We start from the raw sequence: 23583 nt of genomic DNA, 5'->3' as shown, positions 1-23583 counted from the left end.
CCAACATGGCTATCCACCCCCACCTCTAACTCTTGGATCATACAGAGTTTTGCCAACATACAGTGAGCTAATCTTTGCAATCACCAACTGCGAGCACTGATACATGATGGCTGACTTGTTAACATGTATTTTGATAATGGACACTATTCTTCATTTTCACAGCGTTGTGTCCATATTAACCATGTACCATCAAATTGAATGGAAACAAGCAAATACATGACAGCACTCTGTAAAATTGATTTTGAAATGCAAAAGTAATACAAACACATACTCCTCCTGCACAAATAAACCTTTAAAGTAACACATGAAAAACAGCTGGGAAAAAAGTGGCCATAGAAGGACTTGTGTATTTAAAGACGGGTTTTCATTATAGCCCAAACAGACAGCTGACTGAGGAAGCCATCTCCCCACAACCGCCTTCTGTTAAAAAGAAACTGACTTTCAGGACCATGGGAGAAAGAGAACACATTTCTGTCTTCACTTGGTACAAGCAAATTATGGGTAGATATCTCTGATATGGGTAGATGATGGGTAGCATCTCTGTGGAAGTCATAGGAGACTGAAATAATCACATCTGAGTCCGGTTCATTTAAATCAGTTTTAAACCAATCACAGGAACACATACAAACTGCTGAGAGGAGGAGACACTGTCCAGTAGTGTCCATGAGCCCATCCGATTGGCCACAGTTGGTACACAGGTACAGTAAATACTTGCTGTCAATCACTTTTTTTCTCTCTCTGTCTCTCTCTGTCTCTCTCTCTCTCTCTCACACACACACACAGACTCACACACACAGACTCACACACACATATACATACGATCATATGCGGGGAAGTCACTGATGGAAGTTGATTTCAATTCCGACCATTTCTACTTTGCACTGAAATGGGTATAAACAAAATCAAGTTCATTGGTTCATAAGCATTATACCTTCTTACAGTGGCTAGTTCCTAATAGTGGACATTTTCTAACACAATCATTTGAAAAGATTCCAATGTTTCAAGAGAGCAAATGCATTACAACACTCTGTAAATTTGATTTTGAATTTGATATGCAAAAGTAATACAAATATTTACAAATGTGAGATTTCATTAAATATTGTAAAAAAAAAGAGAGAAAAGAAACCAACAACAAGAACAAAACAAAATTCTAAAAATGGATTGATACATCTTCATGGATCATGCGTACATCTTAAAAAGAAAATTGTCTGTTATGAAAGAGCAGAACAACAGAAACCAAGCAACATTGCAAAAACACTTTTGTACATTTAGCTTAGACACAACAGTATGGATCATGTGATGTGACCCAAACATGCACTTCCACAGGCAGACTTGGAGTCTATTGCATCCATGGATTCACTTCTGTAACACTTTCACTATATCAGTTTGTGGGAAGCTAATGTAATAACTTGTTAAAATCATGATCATATATATATATAATTATTGTAATTATACATTTATGGTATAAAACAGTTATTACGTTTGTGGGAAGTTGTTATATTTAAGGGATTGTTATGTTAAGCACAAATATTTTATTTGGTTTTGGTTCATTATGTTTGTGGGAAGTTATTAAGTTTGTAGGTGTTATACACCTCTATGACTTTATATGTTGTTATACAGTACACATGACCATGCTTTAATGTTTAAGTACTTCATAATTATTGGACGTCAGTTTGCGACTTTCAAGCATCTATTTTGGTGTCTCACTATGAAATACGCAGGCCATGGGGGTGTACTGTCCACACAGCTTGCGCAGACTATGATAAGGCACTTCAAAACATGCATATAAGCTTTGTCAACTGTATCCACGTTGCTTGCGTGGCCTATGAACCAGCCCTGAAGCATACACTGAATACACAGTGTGGCGCCCTGACCAATTCGGAGAATTTCATCTCTTAAATCTCCAAGGACTTGTTCTTGTGCATTCCAACTACTAGTGTCGATCCTGTTTGAATCAGCACTCATCACTGCACTGGCCACTCATAGAGAGTTGATAAGCAAAGCCTTTCAGAAATGTGTGCATAACATTCCCTGCTTGCATTAGCTGCCAAATCTGCCTCTGAAAGAATGTACAATTACAGAAAAGGAACCAATTTGGACCAAAAGGGACCAATTTGAGGGCATTCTTTAAAAATAAAATAAAAATAATAATATCAAATAAACAAAATAAACATAAATAAGACATGACTGGGAAATAAATAAACAAAAATGGGCATTGTTGGGGCATAGGTGCTGAAGAACATTATTCAGAATTCAAGGTTTTGCTGCATATCTGGCAACAGCAAGATCAAACACATCATTAGGATTGATATCTGTGCCTCAGTGAATCTGAGGTAAAGCAGTGCTATGCTCAACTCTTCCAGCTCAGACTGGCAGAACCAAATGCCAACCAAAGTACTATTACAGACGAGGCTTCTGTTGTAAGTTCACATTGGCTTTCCCCAGCTTGGTGAGTCAGAAGTAACTGTGTATATCTTGCTCACCTAAGGGAAACGGACACTTTCAATTTCTCAGGACAAATACCTAATCTGTTCACTCCCAACTCGACAACTGTAACATTTCCTACATAGTTTTCTTGACAAAACACTGACAGCTTTTAGAGATGTGCCGCATGACAACTCTTAAAAAGAGAGAGATGAACCGTCACAAAAGGTACAGCATCACTGATGTTACTGTCAAAGAAAAGAAAAAAAAAACACCAATGGTGGTGGTGGGGGGCTAGAGACCTTTTTTTAAAAAAATCCTTCATTTGGCCAGGGAGCCTTGAGAGTCCCATTTCATTTCAGGCCTTTAAACACTGAACAAAGCTGCTTCCCTTGGATTTTGGGGGGTGTTGCTGATGCTGATGTAAATAGCATGTCACTACACAGTACAATACTGACAGCCACACACAGTACAATACTGACAGCCACAGTTTAAGCCAAGAGAGAGAGGGGGGGCAGGAATCAGTGCAGTAAAATAAGACAAGGGAAAAAATGACTGCTTACATTCACAAGAACAAGGTTGTGTTGGATCAGAACACAAAGACCAAAGTGGAGCACTGCCTTTAAACAGAGTTGTCTCACACTCTCTCTCTCTCTCTCTCTCTCTCTCTCTCCTAAAATCCCTGTTTAAGGTGACCAACAAGAGGACCACATGAGGACCTGAAGTGACATTTCTTGTTCCTTCACTCTAACGCTCTCACCCGACCCCTTACTAACGTGTGCACACACACCCGACCCCTTACTAACGCGCACACACACACACACACACATACTTTACAAAACTGTACAGGCTCATCATGACTTAGCAAATACATCAACCAAAATGACCCTACTTTGGTTTTCTCTGAGAAAAAATATTTTCATTAAAAACAAAATCAATACCAACTTTTGTATTTTTATACAAATACATTAACCTATATTGTGAAAATCTATATATTTTCTATATGTTTTCATTTTTCATCAGGTTACATTATTAAAATACTATATAAAGTCATACAAATACTTCATTGTTTGCTGTATGTAGTATGTATGATTATACATCATCAGCTGGCAAGGAGGGTATATTAATCTTTGCTCGTGTGAAGTAGGCCATCCTCTCCCTAGACAGAAAGACAGACAGAGAGAGAGAGAGAGAGAGAGACAGAGAGAAGGAAAAAGAGAGATAGGGAGAGAGAACAAGCAAGAGATGTGAGATATTCCAAGGGTCAAGTTCAGTACACACAGTTTGCCGGCAAGCATCATTAATCATGCATTATTACACAGTCATCGGTACACACTCTCTGGAATAAAGAGTTTCACTGTGACCTGAGATGTTAGCCCAGCAGAGAGAGGCGGCTGGCCCAGACATTTCCAGCACAGACGTGTTGATCTTTCATGTAGTGATGAAGTGGGCCACAAGGCAAGCAGCACTGCCCTGATCTGACAACTGAGCCAGGCCAGAGGAGCCTTAGACTGCAGTGACGCTCTTCCACCACTGGGTGGAGCTTTGACACTGCCATCAGCCGGAATTGGCTGATCTTAAGCCCGATGCTCACAGGTAGGGACTATGCCTCAAAGCAGGTCAGAACGGAGGTGGCAGAGAGTGCCACCCAACCAACAGACAACATTGTGGTTGTTTGGAGCTAGTGTGAGTCGGACATGTATGTCTCATTCTGAAATCCTACAGGATATATCACATTGTGCAGTGTGCCTGAGCTAGCGAGCTAGTGTGAGTCTCCATGCTAAAATCTCAAGGGATCTCACACATTGTTCAGTGTGCCAGAGCTAGTATGCTAGTATGCTAGGGTGAGTCTCCATGGGATGTCACATTGTTCAGTGTGCCAGAGCTAGTATGGTAGGGTGAGTCTCCATGGGATCTCTCACATTGTGCCGTGTGCCAGAGGTAGTATGCTAGGGTGAGTCTCCATGGGATGTCACATTGTTCAGTGTGCCAGAGCTAGTATGCTAGTGTGAGTCTCCATGGGATCGCTCACATTGTGCCGTGTGCCTGAGCTAGCATGCTAGTGTGAGTGCGAGTGTCCATGCTGAAATCCCATGCGATATCTCCCACTGTGCAGTGTCCCTGAGCTGAGCTAAGCTGAGCGGGAGACAGGTTATTTTGGCTCACCTGAATGACTGAACCTGCAGGGGGACCTTTTGGCTCTGCTCGCGTAGGCGGCACACGTCCTTGGAGGCCCTCCGCATCAGCTTCTCTGCCTTCAGCTCCTGCCTCTGCTCCTCCTTTGAGAGCTCGGCCTGGACGCAGGATGGGGGGAGAGAAAGTGTGAGAAAGAGAGAGACTGTGTGTGTGTGTGTGTGTGTGTGGGGGAGGGGGGGGGGGGGGTTACATCAGGATAAAGCCATCAAAAGCAATAGGCCTGAGGAAGAATATACACTCTTAACTACTGCAAAAGTTAACAGATCTGCCCAAGTTTCCATTGCAGGCCGTCTTATAAGACTAAGTGAAGGTCAGTACAAAGCTGTACAAAACCCAAAAACACAGACAGAAGACATTAAAACCAGCACATAATCAAGGCACATGGGAAAACACACACCCACACACACAGAAGAAGTTAAAAGTAGATGAAAAACAAAAAAACAAAAAAAAGTGAGCCCTCGGGACATGGCAAGATTTAAAAACCACAGCCTTCGCAAAAAAATCAATACGACAATCTTCCAAAGACAAACAAGACGTCTGGCACCGGTCTCTCAGTAGAGCCCATCAGTACCACGGGCTCTAACTGGCCTTGGGCTTCAACAAGTGCCTCCCGAGCGTGGCTACCTAAGACAGACACACCTGCTGGCGGTGGACTCTGTCTTTCCGCTGCAATCCAAGCACTCGTCTGCTGTCCGTTTCCCCCCTCTCTGCATCTTTCAGAGCAGGGGGCTACGAGATCAACTCTGTTTACGGGCGAGGCTTACCATGCTGAAAAAACAACTTAAAGATGCTAGAGAGGCCTTTGAGGATGGAGAATGAAGCAATAATAGGGTCGTTAAGAAGAAGATTAAAATGTAAGGAGCCTGATTAGCTGAGGAAAATGTACACAGGAGATGAAAAGAGAGACAGATTAGAGAGGAATATAGAGCCCTGGCCTTGCCTGTGTCACCTAAGCCTTACAATATCCAATGGCCAACTACCTGCAATTTCATTACAAGATAACTACCACAGGTCAGACAAAAAGATCTCACACACACACACACACCTGTCTCTCGGCCTGCTGCAGCAGGCTGTGGAAGCGCTGGTCCTGCAGCACGGTGGCCGTCAGCGCGCCGCGGCTCTGGGCACCCGTGGGGTCAGCCTGGGCGTCCGCGCCCCCGTCCCTCAGCGCCTCCATGCGCGCGCGCAGCTCCCGCAGCGTCTGCAGCTCGGCATTGAGCCGGCTCTGCCGCGTGCGGGAGGCCTGCAGGTCCAGCTCCAGGTCCAGGGAGGTCCGCGTCGTCTGCGTGGAGCCCACGCCGCCACCACGCGCTGCCGGCTGGCACAGCGTCTGGACCGACCGGGGGAGAGGAGCGAGCGCACACCGGTCAGTGTGTGATGTCAATGCAAAAGTCAAAAGCTTCACCAGCCGATATTGTGATGAGAAAGGTCAAAGTTAATCCAATTTGACAAGTGGGATCACTCAATATTCTCTGGGGGTACTACAACATGAGCATGAACAACTTAAGATATAATTTAGGATTTTTGTGTGCATATTACATTTGCTTACATATCCTAAGGTTTTATTTGTCTCACTTACTAAAATGGCCTGCCAATGGCCTTTAAAAATTCAGCCATAACATTTAACACACAGAAATCTAGAACATCTAATCTCAATGGAGACACCTTAAATAGTTCCACATAGACTATCTTAAGTCACAATTATGAAAGTTTTAATGCTAACTGCAAAGAGTTTGTGAGTGTAAAAATCACATTACCAGAACACTTTAGATTTTTTTGTCTGTGGTTAGGCCCTGCATGCGTTTGATCTTGAGATGCTCAGTCATGTTTATAGGTTTTGTACACATGTAAGCCACAGAAAATAATTTGAACCTCTAGTGGCTAAACAAGACGGGGAAATAGCACTTCACATACCCGCTTGACTCGTAGACTGCGGCGCTCGGAAGCGTTGCGAATAAATGGTGACCTTTTGGATAGTGTGGAGCTGTCACTATCGCTCCGGTTCAGCTGCAAAGAAATAAGGAGTAAAGATTGATTTCAAACTCAACATGAAGTGAGGGAAATGGGACTGCACGGTGTGAGCTGTGTGTGTGTGTGTGTGTGTGTCAGTAAGGGGTGCCGAGGGGACAGCAGCCACCCCATTACTGTTGACAACCTGAGGCCTGCCTGCATGATGCAATGCTGGCACTGGCAACAGACATCACTAGGCTACAGTCTGCTGGTCTTGTCCAGACACACTGAACAGTGAGCACAGTCGAAACGGCTCGACATACAGCATGTGTCCCTTCATCTGATGGCCAGCTCAGCAGTCACCAGTTTTTGAGCAAGAGCATAATGCTGATCAGGTCTTGTGGAGGAAAAACTCCAGGTTTGACATTGCTTTTAGTGTTATTGAAGAAATCATTGCTATTGACCACTGCCTGAAGTGACAGCTTAGGCATTCAGGAGTCATCCTATTGGTCAATGGGGGAACACGTTGAGGAGTTGTAAAACAAATCACATTCTGACTGGAAATGGATCAGATATGATGACATGTCAAAACTGGGCTGACTCTGAACCTGGCATAAGTGACAAGTGGAAACCAAAGAAAATCACATAGCCGGAGATCTCTACATGATTCAGGATGTAGTCAGTATGCAGAAGTATGAAATAATGGTATGTATGCATGCATGGTGCTGATGTGTTTGTGTGTGTATATCTGTGTGTGTGTGTGTGTGTGTGTGTGTGTGTGTATGGTGCTGATGTGTTTGTGTGTGTATATCTGTGTGTGTGTGTGTGTGTGTGTGTGTGTGTGTGTGTGTGTTTGTGTATGGTGCTGATGTGTTTGTGTGTGTATATCTGTGTGTGTGTGTGTGTGTGTGTGTGTTTGTGTATGGTGCTGATGTGTTTGTGTGTGTATATCTGTGTGTGTGTGTGTGTGTGTGTGTGTGTGTGTGTGTGTGTGTGTGTATGGTGCTGATGTGTTTGTGTGTGTATATCTGTGTGTGTTTTGTGTGTGTGTTACCCTGCAGATGTACTGGCTGCGTTCTCCCGGGGAGAAGGTCTGCGAGCGCAGGATCAGGCTGTTCCTGACGAAGCCTCTCTGCTGCCGTGGGCCGAGACACGACCTTTCTTTGGGCCGCACCGCCACCCCCTCACGCATCGCCGCCTCTGTGTTGGTCTCCTTGTCCACCTGCGCAGAGAGCAACAGGGTCACGACTTTTTGACCTCTCCATAATGGAGGTGATGCTCCATCGTGCTTAAAGAGTGTGTGAGTGTTCTGGAAGTCGAGTAGTTTGGTTAAGCTTTGGCTGACTCCAATCTGCTGATAAATTGGAGTCCAAGACCTCCACATAGATTTTACACACATGTTTTGGGGGAAGCATTGTTGGCTATTGTGAGTGAATGGCCACTGAATAAGACACACACACACACACACACACACACACACACACACACACAAAATTCCGCCCTCACTATGGTAATGGAATTTCTTTCCTCAGCACTACTGGCCTATGTGAACCCCTCACAGAGCAACACAAAGCAGGCCAGTGGAAGGTGTACATACACTGACATGCACATACACAGAACCACAGACACACAGGGCTCCATCTTGCACTCCAGCGCAATTGACTTTGTATACTCGCACTTTTGTCTTTCCTATTTTGCAGTCAGCGCATATTGGAATTTTCTCTCCACAGCGCCCACTTTTCGTTCAGCGAAAAGAGGGGGCATGTTCCAGCGCAAACGTTCCCTGTTGATATTTTGCAGTTTCAGAAAGCAATTCCGCCATAATGTGTAGCGTGTGCACAACATGCATACACTTTGCTTACACGGAAGCAGTTCCCATTTTTGCAAACCATACATAAAAATATTAGGCCTACCACACAAGGGAAATCATTGTGGTGTCCATGAAAATGTGAAAAAACAGGCATAAATCTGGCGTACACAGTTTCGCTAATTGTAGTATTGACGGATCAAACTAACCTGTTTGACCAATAGTGGCAAGACAGATAAGTATATAAGGACACCTGACAAAGTAGCTTGTCCGTCAAGAACCAGGAAACAAAATTCTGAAGACTGCGAAATCACCTTTACTATCATGTAAGTTCTAAAAACCTTACTCTTCAACTTAGCAGTTAAGTTGCGCTGGCTCATATTGTTTTCTATTGCACAGTGAAGTGAGATGGAGTACGTCTTAGGACAAAGAATTAGACGCGGGAGGGAGAGGATCTACCGGCCTAGACATATCTATCTCTCCCTCGGTGAGGTAGAATAGGCGTAAGCTACGCCTGACCCGTCAGGCTGTGACAGATGTCTGCCATCTCCTGGCAGATGACCTGGGAACTGATGCACCCCGTCCCTATGCCTCCCAGTTGCAGTGAAAGATACAGCGGCACTGTATTTCTATGCGTCTGGGTCGTTCCAGCACCCCCTTAGTTCCATTGGAGGCATTTCGCAATCTGCCATAAGTTCGGCTATACGTGCAGTTACATCAGGTCTAGTTCGACATGCTGGGGAATACATCCAATTCCCCGTCACACCTGTCAGCCAGGAAAGAACGAAGCGGGCGTTTTGGGCTAAGTGTGGGTTCCCTGGTTTCCTTGGTGCTATAGACTACACCCATGTCCAACTCCATGCCCCAACAGAAAACGCACTGATTTACATCAATCGTAAGGGAACCCATTCGATCAACATACAAGTGATTTGCGATGCAACTTGTAAGATCACTCACGTGGTGCCGCCTATCCGTTAAAGACATGGCTGATGACACCATTTATTATGCCAGCAACAGTGCGTGAAACGTTTTATAATCGAACACACAAACACGCAGTGTGATTGAACGAACATTCGGCATACTGAAAATGCGCTTCAGGTGTTTGTACTGTAAAGTGCCTCCTGACTTATCCAGTCCTCAAAAAGTCGCAGCATTCTTTGTGGCATGTTGTGTTTTACACAACATTTCCATGGATCGTGGATGTGTTGATGACATAACTGAGGAAATATTAGAGGACTTCAGGAGACGTGATGTTGAACTGCATGTGCCGATGCCATTTAACCCAAATACCCCAGCAGCAACACGGGAGAGGAGAGCTTATTTGACAGAAGAGTTGCATCGTCTATAGTGAGGTAATTCGGGTAGGTTTCTCCCATCCCCATACAATGCTACTTCTCGGTCTTTTACAGCCCTAACAAGAACGTCAGTTTCTTCTGCTGTAAAGCGCTCCTGTGTGCACCTGGCAAATCTGCCGTTATAATAGCAATCCTCCATGGAACAAGCGCCCTGCTTTTTAAGGGAATGTGAGATAACGATCTGATTGGTTTATTGCACGTTACGCCCAAACCACACCCATGATTAATGTGAATCAGACCACCCCATTTTAGATTTACCTGCCGGTAAAATAGCAACAGTGCCCAAGATCCGCCCACAAAGCGACTTGGAGTGCAAGATAGAGCCCACAGTCTTGTCTGTGCAGACACACAGAGACACACACACACTCTTTCTCTCTCTTTCTCTCTATCTCTGACACACACACACACACACAAAGTTCAACAGCCCACCAGAAACAGACTGCTCTTAGATGAAAGGACTCTAAGGGAAGAGGGAAAAGGGCAGTAGTTCAGATGAAAAGTCATAGTAGCCTCAGATTAAAAGCAGCACTTAAGGGCATTCCTGTCCACACATACACACAAACACTCACACGCACCACTCATGCACACAGCACTCACGCACACACACACCACTCACACACACTCACACCACTCACGCACACACCACTCACGCACACACCACTCACCAGACATGTGGACTCGAGTCACATGACTTGGACTCGAGTTATGATTTTAATGACTTCAGACTTGACTTGATAAAATTCGGCATGACTTGCGACTCGACTTGGACTTGAATACTATTCTTTCGAGAATTGACTCGGACTTTGCCTTTTTGACTTGTGATAACTTGACATTTCTCGAATCAAAAACTACATTTCCTGATCGTGGACCAGTCACCCCAGAGACGCTTTCCCTCCGTGACTAAAATAAATAAATAAATAAATAAAAATAGCGGAGACAAGCGGCCAGAGCACAGTTCAGTGCTGCCGCTACCCCCACACGCGTTACGCACTGTGTGTAGCGCACCAAGAGACAGAGGAAGGACCAACATTTAGCCGATAACTAGTAGCTTTACTGCAAACTGATTTGCACTCTTGTTAGAGAATGTTTAATGTCAAAATGCACCAACAGCATGTTACATAAAGATGATATTTTCCAAAAATAATTCCGTAAAAATGCATGGATTCCAGTTGCTGCTACTGGAAGCAACTGAATCCATGCATTTCCACTGAATTATTTTTGGAATCTGATCCCTTATCATGCCTGTACGTTTGTACTCGTCGCTCGACTTATCGTGACTAAATTCAAGATGGCGTCGAACAGTAAAATTCCTTAAGGTACTGTCTGTATAAATCGTCTTGTAAATAAACTACCAGTGCTTTTTCAAAGTTCTCCATGTCTCGTTTTAAATGTCAAGGCCCTCGGAAGTCTACCAATGAAGTATGAAGCTACTTTGAGCCTCGTAAATGGTGTAAAACAGTGATTTATTTGCATGGCTAGGCCGATGCCCGAGGCACCACAACGAAACACTGTGTTGGTAGCATTGGCTAACTAGCGCCAGATTTCTGAGTGCAGGGGACAAGCCGAGGTGAGCTATGAGACATACGTTCACTCTCGGTATCATGTTTCAACACACTTTAGGTCAATATCACACCGGAATTCTCCTTTAAGATCCAACTTGAACTTAGCCTACTGCATTTAATTGAGAACGCATCTAAGCATGCACGAGAGGGAGAGAAAACGAGTAGGTTCCAGCTGGCTTGTCATTGTTGATGATGATTGATATCTTCTTTTAAATTTAAGAAACGTATAAAAGGAAATCGTGAAGGCAACAAATACGAGATTAGAGAAGATTGCGCATTTATCCGGTTCTCACTAGCCGTTATAAACTATGAGATCCAGGTCACTATGACATACTAGCTGCACTCACTGTTATTTGGAAAGTGGACAAGAATATGAAGAGTTGTCTTTGCCTTATGGAACTGGTGAGTCTTGAAGTATTCAATAATTTATTTACACGAAGCACATGATTGAAACGCATTCAACTCAGCTACTGTAGCTAGGTGGCTACTGGCTACCAGGCTCATAATTCACTTTTAATTACAAACAGAAAATGTCAAGCAAGCATCATGTCATACATGCTTCTCTTTCCAAAGGAATGAAAGCTGTTTGTGCCAACTTAATATCATGCATATCATTGTTAATATTGTGCTATACATGTGGCACAAACAATGTTTGAGTTTGTGGACTAGCCATAGGCTATATTTAAATGAAGCTGGTAAAAAAAGATTATTATGAGAATGTGTGGACAGTGGCACACAATGGGCTTAAAGTGACAGTGCACCATTTACAAATGAGATAAACAGCATCAAATGTGTAGTATTTCTTAAAAAAATGGATACTTTAAAACAAAATTACTGTCATTATTATCTTTTAAATAATATAAAAGTGTTGACCTTGGCTTCCCTTATGAGTCGCCACTGGCAGACAGCCTAATACATTTTTTGCAGGCAAATCTGTGGACTAGCGCAGTGAAATGCCATCAGTCAAATTATTACTCATCCTTACAGTGGGCTCCGCAATTTGGAAAAACAATATATATATTTGCAGCTGTGCTGAGTGTCATGTAGCTATCCGTTTTGTACAGATTACTCAGGTATGCACATGTGTATATTACACAGGTATGCGCATGCATATGTCGTAAAAGATTACAAGACAGAAACATTGAACATATTTTAATCTGTATTTATAAAAAAAATACTGTGGATTAGATGGAAGTGCTAAAATTATGATCGATAATCTAATAATGGCATTATTAAGTGAAGAGTACCTGATGACCTGTTCAGGACTTGAAAAAGATTGGGACTTGGACTCCACTTGGCTTTGATGTGACTTGGACTTGGACTCGACTTGCCCTTCTCTGTATTTACTTGGGACTTGACTTGGACTTGACTGCTAAGACTTGGGACTTACTTGTGACTTGCCAAACAGTGACTTGGTCCCACCTCTGCCACTCATGCACGCACCACTCACGCACCACTCACCAGTTGGGGCCCTGCGAGCGCTTCAGGAAGCTGGCCTTCCCCACCTCCTCGGCTGCCTTCGTCCACATCCTCCATCCTCTGGTCTCTGCCCCCCACCTGCTTGTCACACACACACGCTCCAACAGACTCGTCTGCACAGGCCTTCACGTCCTCGCCGTCTGCTTCTTCCTCCTCTTCATCCCCCCCTTCCTCCTCCTCCTCCTCCGCTTCCTCTCCTAGAATTAGCTCTGAGGTAGGCTCTTCCAGCATGGCCAACCTGACAATGAAACACACATGATTGGTGAAGGACGCAATGGTGTACGGCATGTTGGTTTGGAAGCGACTCTGTCTGCGTTTGCATGTGTACGTGCTTGTGTGCGTGTGTCTCTCTCTCTGTGTGTGTGTGTGTGTGTGTGTGTGTGTGTGTGTGTGTGTGTGTGTGTGTGTGTGTGTGTGTGAGAATCACACCATTCGTCCCCCAGGCTCTCCTCATGTGCCAGCTCCTGCTCAACAGCCTCCAATTCGCTAGAGGTCCTCTGCAGCAAGGCCGACACAGCATCCTAAACACACACACACACACAGATATACACACACAAATTCACAAACACACAGATATACACACACAAACACATCAGCACCACACACACACACACACAAACACACACACACACACAGTATTACAAATGGTTGCACAGTGAAACACTGTATTTCTTTGGAACCAAGTGGCCGCTGTTCCCACTAATGAGTGCCATGGTACTGACCAGGTCCAGGGGTGGAGGGGTTCGCTCCTTGCTGGCTCTCCTGCAGGGTAACAGGCTGTACCACACATTACTCATGTTCTCGGTCAGAGACACATCACCCAGAGAGACCTGCACTCCTGCCTACACACACACACACACACACATTAGCATTGCACATGAACAGAGATGCAAGTTCAAACCACCTTGAGCTAAAGTCAAGTGAAAGCCAATGGTCAGCAGCAGTAGTTTAGCCTGTCAGATGCTGTATCCAGCATTCTTAAGACTAACTGGTCCTCACTTTATCTCTCTTTTAAAAAATAGAAATAGATTTTGGGGAAAAAAACCTCCCCCATACATAATGGGCAACAGGACTCTACGATGCGTTTGCATATGTGTATATGTCCGTGTGCAATCATCTCATTTCTATATCAGGCATCTCAGGACACTTGTCCATTTAATGAGAAAAGCAGTTAAGGCATTGGTGTGTGTTCAGTGATTAAACGTGTCTGTTTCTCATTAATAGTCTGCTGCTGTAACATTTGAATTTCCTTTCAGGGGATTAATGAAGTTCATCTTATCGTATCTTCTGTGTGTGTGTGTGTGTGTGTGTGTGTGTGTGTGTGTGTGTGTACATACCAGGCACTCCTCGCGGAGTGTTTGGCCCACAACGCAGGCGTCGATGCGCAGCGTCTTGTGGCGGAGAACCAACAGCGGGGCTTGGGCACGGAACACCTCGTTGAGCACTAGTGGCTGGGCCAGCGGCTGCACCCGTGTGCGGAACAGGCAGCTGACGTCGCTGGAGGAGGGAAGCAGCGCCACCCGCAGGTACCTGGGGGAATAGAGGAGTCAATACAATATTGAAGTACATCTATCTCATGAAGGACTGGCGCAGCCTTCTGGCCCCATGCGCCTGGGGCACTCAACTCAACTCAACTCAACTCAACTCAACTCAACTCAACTCAACTCAACTCAACTCAACTCAACTCAACTCAACTCAACTCAACTCAACTCAACTCAACTCAACCACACCATCTCACACCTGATCTAGTTAAGAAAGCAGGCAACAATAAAGCCTGTTTCCCTGTTTCCTATACACAGAAAGTACAGAAGAAAGCAGACAGACAGACAGGGAGAGAGGGAGGTAGAGAGAGAGAGGCACAGAATAACAAGGATAGACAGCATCACAAAGACAGAAGCATGAGAGAGAAAAGGGGTGGGTTTGAGATAGAGACACAAAGACAGAGTGAGAGAGTGAGAGAGTGTGTGTGTGAGAGAGAGAGAGAGAGAGAGAGAGAGAGAGAATGAGAGAGAGAATGAGAGAGGGGGAGGTTTGGCACGATGGTAAGAGATGGGAGAAAAATTAGGAAAACGCAGAAAAAAATAACAAAAGTGAGGGAACACTTAAAACACCTCCCGCTAAGTTATATCGTCATGTTCTCGGGACAGATTTCAGCCTGCTCCGGATTCAAAGAAGGGGCCCCTGCTGTTCAATTTGACACAAACGGTGGTATCAAGCTCTGCAGCATAAGAGAAAGGGATTAGGGCTGGTTTTAATTTCTGCTCGCATGAAAGAAACATGAAACAGCCAGTGACGGGCACACAGAGCAGAGGAGGAGGAGGAGGAGGAGGAGGAGAAAGAGGAAGAAGAGTCCAGATAAATAATTAACACATTCAGCCCACAAGGCCCCCTGCCGCGACTGCAGCACCTGGGCTAGTGTGCGCATGTGTTTGTGTATGCGCATGTGTTCGTGTGTGTGTGTGTGTGTGTGTGTGTCTTTGTCTGTATGCAAGAATGTGTGTCGAACAAGGTGTGTTCTCTACAAATTAGGTTTCCCTGACTACAAGGGATGCATCAAGGCTGGATAGTACTACAAGCATGTGTGTGTTTGTGTGTATGTGTGTACATGTATGATGTATGTGTGAATAGATCCAAGGGGAGAAACACAAGTGATATGTGTGTGCGCCGCCGTGTGTGTGATTGTATTCACTGTGTGTGAGGCCGAAGTGTGTCTCCTGTCTCCTGCTCTCTCAACCCCCCTGCCAGACACACGAAACCCCTAGTGGCTCTGTGTCTCTCTCCTGGTTCTTCTTTCTCACCCCTACTGCTGCACCCAGTACAGGTCACACATCTGCTCATCACACTAACACCCCATCTAACACCAGCACAACATGGAACACCACACACACCTACACACACACACACACACACACACACACACACACACACACACACCTCCCCAGAGGTTCTGACTGAGCAATCTCACACAGAGATGAAAGAGCCGTGCAGATTACGTGGCATCTGCCCATGCGTTCTCTGCTGAAGAATAAACGAATAAACTCCTCTCGGAGGCTGAGGAGTTCACAAGGTTGACATGTAAGACACGCGCTCCAACAGCTGATGCTGGCTGATCTCATACCTTATGCAGTGACCTACTTCCATGACAACCCCTTGGTTACTGAAGATGAGAAATAAGGTCAATGCACAGTTGATGGATGGGGAGACCCTCTGATTGTAGCACAGCGAAATTTAATAAAGCTGAAGTTGAACACAGCGAAAACATCAGATATTTACATTTACATGTATTCCTTTAGCAGACACTGTTGTCCAAAGTGACTTACATGTCAACTACAAGGGATTACATTGTTCCCGGAGCAACTTGGGGTTAAATACCTTGCTCAAGGGCACAACGGTGGAAGCCTGGAATTGATCCCACAACTTTCAGGGCACTGCATGCAGGCCTGAATGTACACTGGAGAGCTGTTCAATCCCTCGTGGACTTCCCACAGTGGCCGATCAACAACCAAGTCTGTTTAGCCTCACACATGATGTAGGATACACCAACTGTGCACGACTGGCTGGCGGCAGTCCCCAACGCGCCATATGTTGAACCCGGGAACCGTGAAGGACCACCTACACAGAACAACATGCGCTGCCAGTAGCTTCAATGTCCATCACTAATGGCAGCCTTCGTGACCATTTCTTTTTTTCTCAAGTATATTTTTTGGGGCTTTTTGTCTTTTTTGTTGATAGGATAGTGCGGAGAGATGGGAAGTGAATGGGACACGGAGATGGGCCGGGAAATGACCGCAGGTCGGAATCGAACCTGGGTCCCCGAGGGCACTGAGACCCCAAGGCGGGGATCACGTTAGAAATAACGAAGCGGTAGTGGTAAGCGTAACGCAACGCTCAGACCATAATAAGTTCTATCTCGTTCCTAAGTAACACAAACGGTTTGCCGAAACTGACGATTGAATACTCTCGCGATGCGCTTTGAAAGTTGAACCAAGTTAAACGCTCAGCTTGTTCTGCTAGCGCTGCCAACAGGAAACCTGCCGCCTGCCACTGGTCAGTGTGATCCCTGCCTAATGTGGTACACTTGCCCCACAGTTCCCCACCTTCCTTCATCAGGGTTTCATTGAATTAGGCCCACGGCACCTTTAATAATCCACAACAAGTGGAGGCTATCAAATCATGTCCTGGAATTACCTTTAAAAGTAACTGACTATTTAATCTGCATACAGTTTTGCACTTCCGTCCATATTTCTTGACACAATTTTTTATTGGAATACTAGGAATGTTAAACAGCCAATCGCACCTTAGACACAGCACACAACAGCTGCATTCAGAAATAGCAAAAAGTAATAACGCAGGGCTTAAAGCAAGGCAAATTGCTGTGCCTGAAACCTTTAAGGCCATTATACTGTATAATGATCCGTTTTCAAATCTCAAACAGCCTGGCCCACGCCTGACAGCTTTAAGCCCTGAATAACAGTCATGCTGTATAGCCGAAAGACGTTGGAAAAATAAAAACAGCTGAACAAATACTTCAAAAGGTGCCTGACCATGAACCTGACCCACCCCCTTTAAGCGCAATGAACAGAAAAGAGAAAATGAAAGCAGTGCGCTACAGACAGTCGATAGGCTACAATCAATGCCTGAGCTACGGGTTCACACATAGCCTGCTGGTATTATGCATCAAAATACCAGAGTTTTGGGGACTGAGGGAGCAATAAAACGGCAAGAAACTTGTAACGTTGTGACTTGTTATGTTTCATGTCATGGTGGTGAGCTGTGAGATTTTCTCATAGTAAACAGTGGGAAAAAAGGCGAGGGAAAAAAGGTTGGGAAACACTACTCTGAACAGAAAAGCAGCACTATTCAGTTGAAGTGTGACCTGAAGGCCCGGAACAGCAAACATACTCACACTTTAGTGGTGGCCAGGGGCACCAGCAGGGCGGCGACGTTCTGCAGCTGCATCAGCAACATGATGAAGCTGGAGGTGGCGGCGTCGTACCTGTACGCACACGCACACACACAGCATCGGAGGGGTAAGGAAAGGAGAGCTCATAGACACGAGCCAAACACCAGTACAGGGTTTTCACCACTGGACCCCCCCAAGTGCCTGCCTGGTGCCTGGCTCTGCTGTGAGTGACCAGGGTTAACTGTGATGTGGAAATCAACCCTCAGTTCAATTTAACCACAATTTGCTCAGTTCAGAGGGTGTTTTAACACTATGTACGGATGACCACAGATCCACACAGAATCCAGAAATCATTTGAATCTCATGAATTTTTATAGTTTTTGCCTCCATGTACAAACAGACCTAATTTTCCATTCTGTATGGAGTAAAGAGTAATGCATCTGTTGGACAGTTGTTACATAACAATAAGATTCCTTTCAAATTGGTGTACTATTTAATCGATAAGTTTGATCAATACTTTGAGAAGTAAAATCACCACAAATAAGGTTGCAACTTCATATCAAATAATTAATGCTGGCAAATAATTCACTGTAAGCTCATGGGAAATAAAGTCATTGGCATGAAATTTCATTTGGCTTGATCATTACCTCACTCTGTGTGTGTGTGTGTATTCATAAATTATACACACGTGTATGTGGGCTAACGTGACAACTTACTGACACATAAGCAGGCATGCATAATGGCCTAAAACTACCAGAACAAATAATATTGATTTATCTTCTATGTTTTTTGTGAACACTTGGGTTTAGAAAAGGTGACAAACTACTGTACTGTAATCCTATCCCAAGTAGTAACAAACTACTTTAGATAGATAGATAGATAGATAGATAGAAAGATACTTTATTGATCCCCAGGGGAAATTCAAGACAAACACAAAGACACAGAGCTACCTAGACAAGCTGCCACTATTGTCGGCGCCGGAACCGGAAGTCCCTTTAATCCTTGCCCAAGCTAGACTTGTGCAGGACGTTAATCTTTGGGATTCTTACAAAGCGCTTTGTAGGGTTGTGGAAAAAAACTATTTTTCTGAGTACACATGAAGTACCAACCACAAATGGTATGAGGAGACATAGTGAAGTGCATAGAGGTGGAATACGGACTAGACATTCCGAGTGTGTTTATGTGAGCCAGAGGTGGGGTGTGTGTGTGTGTTTACTTACTTCATTCCCATCTGAACTTGGGCCGTCTCAGGTAGAATTGGCTCGTCCTCAATATATACAGGGTCTTCCACTTCATTTGACCTGGACGCAGACACACGTGCATACACACACACACACACACACACACACACTTGAATATGACTTCAGAGTGGTGCTATTATTTTTTCATTTCCTGTCCCTGTCGGAGGGGGTAGGTGAAGAGGTCTCTGATCAGATTAATTACAAACAGCGAGGCCCTTCTGAAGCAAAGCACTCTGGGAGCCGGAGTCGGCCCCCGTCAAGTGGCCTAATTAAACCACCCCAGACGAAGAGCAACGAGGAAGAAAGGAGTGAGAAAAGAACAGAGTGTGTGTGTGTGTGTGTGTGTGTGTGTGTGTGTGTGTGCGGGGGGGGGGGGCGGGCGCTGACATGTGGGCAATACACAGTTAAAGAAAAAGACAAATGAGGAGGTCAGAGGGGGAGGAATGCTGGGAGCAGGAAGCATGGTGGCTGCCAGCGGAACCAGGAGCCACACTGTGAGTACCCTGACCGTCTCTACAGGGACATACAGACAGAGAGGCAAAGCAGCCACACTAAAGAGGTATAGAGGGACACAATGGGGAGGTGATGAAGATGATGCTGATGATGGTGATGTTGAGTGATGGTCATGATGATTTCTTTTAATGTGTGTGCGTGTGTGTGTGTGTGTCACAATGAAATAATAAAAAAAAGCTTTGCAGCTGAAGCTGGACTGGACAATCACAACATTGATTTTTAAAAGCGTTCATTGGGCTGTGCTCAATGCTGCTGCGTCCATATTGGGCTCTGACCTCTGCAGGTGATTGTGAATAGCTCTAAGCTGAAATTCTCAAGATGACCAGCTCCAAAGCAAAGGGCAGAGAGGAGAAAAGCATGTAGGGAGCAGAGTTGTCTTCACCCCTCTATTACGGAGTTAAAACTGATTAAAAATAAATCAATAAAAGTAAAACCCTCCTCCCAGCTAAAATGTAGGGTAGTGATGATGCCTTTAAAAACATAACATGTATGAGTAAAAACTGTAATTTGTGTTTTGACCAAAGCAAAACAAGTCTTTTGTTATAGACTATTTTCATTTGTAACACAGATTTGCACCATGCACTAGTAAATTTAGATCCAAGAAAAGGGAAAAGGAGAGAGAAAGCGAGAGAGAAAAAAAAACAAGCAGAAAGGCTTGAGTGGAAGGAAGAGGAGAGGAGTGGGGGAGCTTACCGTTTGACTGACGCTTCATACACGCCGCTGTCGCCAGCCACCGACTCGTCTGACACTGCAGCAGACACACACGCCGGCTTGTCCTCCAAAGAGTCCGCAGAGTGGCGCGCAAGCTCGACATCTTCAGAGAGGAGACAGAGAGGGAGAGATGTACATGACACTCACCCTTCACGACACTCACCTAATTTTCCAGATATCTGCCTGTGCACATTCTGATATGTGGGAGTCAGTGTGCTGCATATGCATGTGGCTTTAGTGATTCACTTAATTACTGTGATTCATTATAATCTGGAGTAGTAATGAATAGTATGACCGTCCATAATAGTACTAATCCATGTAAGTACCCATGTAAGAAATATAGAATATTTTACAATGCCCATTCTGGATGGGTTTTTTTTTGTACAATGGTCCACTATTAGTGCTGCACCAAAAATGTGTGTGCTGTGCACATGCATAAAAAGAGCTCATCAGCCCCACACGCACCCAGCAAAAACAAAGGCTTCTACCATGCTGTCATTCTATGCAGTACCCACTGTCTGACAATAGATGGCAGTGTTACACTAGCAAACATGCATGCGCTCAGAGGAGAGCGGAAAACTATTTCCCCTCCTGTCATAGGTAGCAGAGACTAAGCAAGCTATTTTTCAGCTATCCATTGTCTGATTTGAATGTACCTTCAAAAAAAAAAAGAATTGGCTTATCAAAAAAGTCTTGGCTTATTGACGGTCTAAAAAAAAAAAAAAAAAAAAACATGAGATCCACCTGAATGCTCTGCACAGATCATCTTGTATGGAAATTACTCCAAATAACATTCCTGGGCAAAAAGCGAATCTGCCTGTCTTCCGAACAAAATGTCCTCCCTACAAAATACAGAAGTGTGAAGTGTAAAAAGACAGATTGGCTTTGAGCTTTGGGGGTCTTCACTTACATTCCTAAACTAAAACTGTCACTAATAGCGCACAGAATAGCTCATCTGGCTTTCTTTTCAACACATTCGCCTGAGCCAGAATCATGGGTCCTCTATTCTCCATACATGTCCATTCTGACCATCTCAAAGCAGGCCTCCTCTAATGACTCTTTCTCTTGGTAGACCAGACTTCCTGACTGTTTTGATTAACTGTGATCTTAAGTCTTCCATCAGCTTTGCTTCAAGGTCAGCTGTCTTGTTTCTTCTCTGTAAAAACACATTTTATTTCTGAAATTTCTGGCGACTTCTGTTAAAATACCTCATCTGAGACATGGATGGTCTGACGATTCTGTTCGATCTGTTGATTTGTACGTTTTGAAATGTTATTTTGTGACTTCCTTCCTGCATTAGCCTACATACTGTGCCTTCATTGATCCAGTGCTAAGATGCATAAATGGAATCCATTCAGCAGCAAAAAACAGCAAACCATGTTTTCACTAGTAGCTCAAGGCCAGGCATTAACACGCAGGCTCACTTTTCTTAAAAGATGAGGAGCCTTGTCCCGCATCCACAGCGGTCAGTACGCCCACCCAGAGGGGTCAGTAGTCAGTACGCCCACCCAGATGGTTTTGCCCAGAGTCAGAGCTGATCGGACCGCCCTGAGGTACCCTATGTGACAAGCTTAGAGATGATGAGGGACAGGATCGATGGCTCTATGAATGCACACCTCGCTGCTGGGGAACATAATCCGTCATCATAACTGGGTGCTAGAGCGACTGTGAAGTTTTCCCTTAGTGGTTAATGAGTGTGTTTTGATTACAGAGAGGACGCCAGAGATCAAACTTCTTGATTCAAAAAGCTCTTTACACCTCCAAGCTGGCGGCAGATCAGCAGGTTCACGTTGAAACGCTGCAGCTATGGGCTCGGGCAACATGCTGCGGTCATCGTTGGTTTTCACAGAACAAGAGACTTCCTACATGGCAGCCAATATAGGTAGAGTGTGTATGTCAACTTACCAAATTTCAACACTTTTGGTCATTAACACTAACAAATATACACTAAACAACTACACTGAACAGAACAGTAAATGGCAAAACGACATCCTGTGATGATGTGCCATATCTTCCAGATCCTAGCTGTAACACAATAAACTAGGCTACTGATCTGTTAATCATCTAGTAATTATTGGACTAATACCGCTATGCCAAAGATGCACTATGTGTGTGAAATGCTGTGGGCACAAATACCAAAGGTACAGTTGTCCTACCCGTCACGCCTTCCTGTAAGGTGGTCAGGGGTACCCTCCTCACGCCCTCCCCCGTCTCCTTGTCCTCAGAGTCGGGGTCAAACACCAGGGCTCTCTCGTAGAAGCCCAGACCGGCGAAATCCGCCGGCAGCTCCCCTTCCCCGTAGTCCTGCCCAGTGGAGGAGTCCTGCACCGAGGGGTGGAGAAAGGCACCTTCCACCACCAGCGGCGAGCCGGGCGGCGACAGAGACGACAGAGACGAGCGCGACGACAGCGACGTGACCGACTTGGACGGCTCGGCCGGCTTGGTGGAGGCCACGCAGTGCACCGGGCCCGAGCTGTCCGTCGTGTGGGGAGCGGCCGTGAGGAAGAGCGGGCCGCCGGCCACGGAGAAAGGAGGTCCCTTGCAGGAGGAGGAGGACGACGACGACGACGCGGCCGAGGGGGTCTTGGCCACCTCGTGCTCGTGGATGGTGGTGATGGGCCCCGAGTGCCCGTACGCGGACGGAGGCGGGTCCTGGAGCAGCAGGTCCAGTTTGTACTGGTAGTCCAGGTCGGCGGCGGTGGCGTCGTGCTGGCCGCTGTAGAACAGGTCGCCGGAGCTGAGGGAGTTGAGCGACCCGCGGCTGCTGGACGTGTTGAGGGAGCCGCGACTGGAGGCCAGGGAGCCCAGGCTGCTGCCCGACGACACCGACAGCGTGCTGGCTGACAGACTGCACACCGGGAGGAGAGGAAAAACACACATACATGAACAGGGGGGGAACACGGTACATCCAGGTACATCCACAGACACAGGAACAGTAACACAAAAATGTGTGTGTGTGTGTGTGTATGTAGGTGTGTGTTAGCGTGCCCACAGTCTCACCTTTTGAGTTGTGATTGGAGCATCGTGGCCAACCTTGTAGATTCTGCCAACCTCTGCATAAGAACCCGCCGCCTCTCCTGAATTTTCAGCCTGAAAATTCACACAAGCACACAAAGATGTTCATATCAAAACAAAACACTAAGTGGCCTTTCCTAACAACACTCAAGAGGCACTGAAGACCATGGAAATAACAAAGTATCCTCCTTGAACACAAAAAAAAGAATAGAATGTTTTTTTTGCAGTTATTTGAAATACACATTTTTCTTTTGTTTCATTGATTTTTTTATTTTATTTAAAAAAACACACCTTTTTGGCTCTCCTCTATTTGCCCTTTGTGTTTCCTTAAAAGGAACACACTTTTCTCTGTGTGGCTACAATAACATAAGTGCAGCTTAAGACAACACTGGCCTTAATTACTGTCAAACCAGTGGAGCAATCGCAC

General features: G+C 45.2%; 1 protein-coding gene across 1 annotated transcript in view; it reads right to left on the bottom strand.

Annotated features, from left to right (window-relative positions):
* Window positions 1–316: 316 nt before the first annotated feature.
* The window catches only part of LOC143134012 (protein WWC2-like), a 55366-nt gene continuing 32099 nt past the window's right edge, over window positions 317–23583 (bottom strand). Inside the window, exons 10-23 of the mRNA XM_076294044.1 lie at window positions 23142–23231; window positions 22298–22989; window positions 20124–20244; window positions 18897–18977; window positions 17680–17769; window positions 14111–14303; window positions 13496–13615; window positions 13203–13294; window positions 12756–13011; window positions 7625–7792; window positions 6535–6627; window positions 5666–5950; window positions 4591–4718; window positions 317–3583 (exon numbers count right to left, since the gene is read on the bottom strand). Coding sequence (XP_076150159.1) covers window positions 3517–3583; window positions 4591–4718; window positions 5666–5950; window positions 6535–6627; window positions 7625–7792; window positions 12756–13011; window positions 13203–13294; window positions 13496–13615; window positions 14111–14303; window positions 17680–17769; window positions 18897–18977; window positions 20124–20244; window positions 22298–22989; window positions 23142–23231 — 2476 coding nt within the window. The 3' untranslated portion in view covers window positions 317–3516. The remainder of the gene's footprint in view (window positions 3584–4590; window positions 4719–5665; window positions 5951–6534; window positions 6628–7624; window positions 7793–12755; window positions 13012–13202; window positions 13295–13495; window positions 13616–14110; window positions 14304–17679; window positions 17770–18896; window positions 18978–20123; window positions 20245–22297; window positions 22990–23141; window positions 23232–23583) is intronic.

Source organism: Alosa pseudoharengus, unplaced genomic scaffold (genome assembly GCF_046254945.1).
Source record: "Alosa pseudoharengus isolate Yale_2024_CS ecotype anadromous, Long Island Sound unplaced genomic scaffold, YU_APseudo_1.1 YU_APseudo_1.1_scf_2, whole genome shotgun sequence".
Taxonomy (NCBI): domain Eukaryota; kingdom Metazoa; phylum Chordata; class Actinopteri; order Clupeiformes; family Clupeidae; genus Alosa; species Alosa pseudoharengus.
The sequence above is the reverse complement of the archived record's forward strand: the minus strand, read 5'-3'. Positions and strand labels throughout refer to the sequence as shown.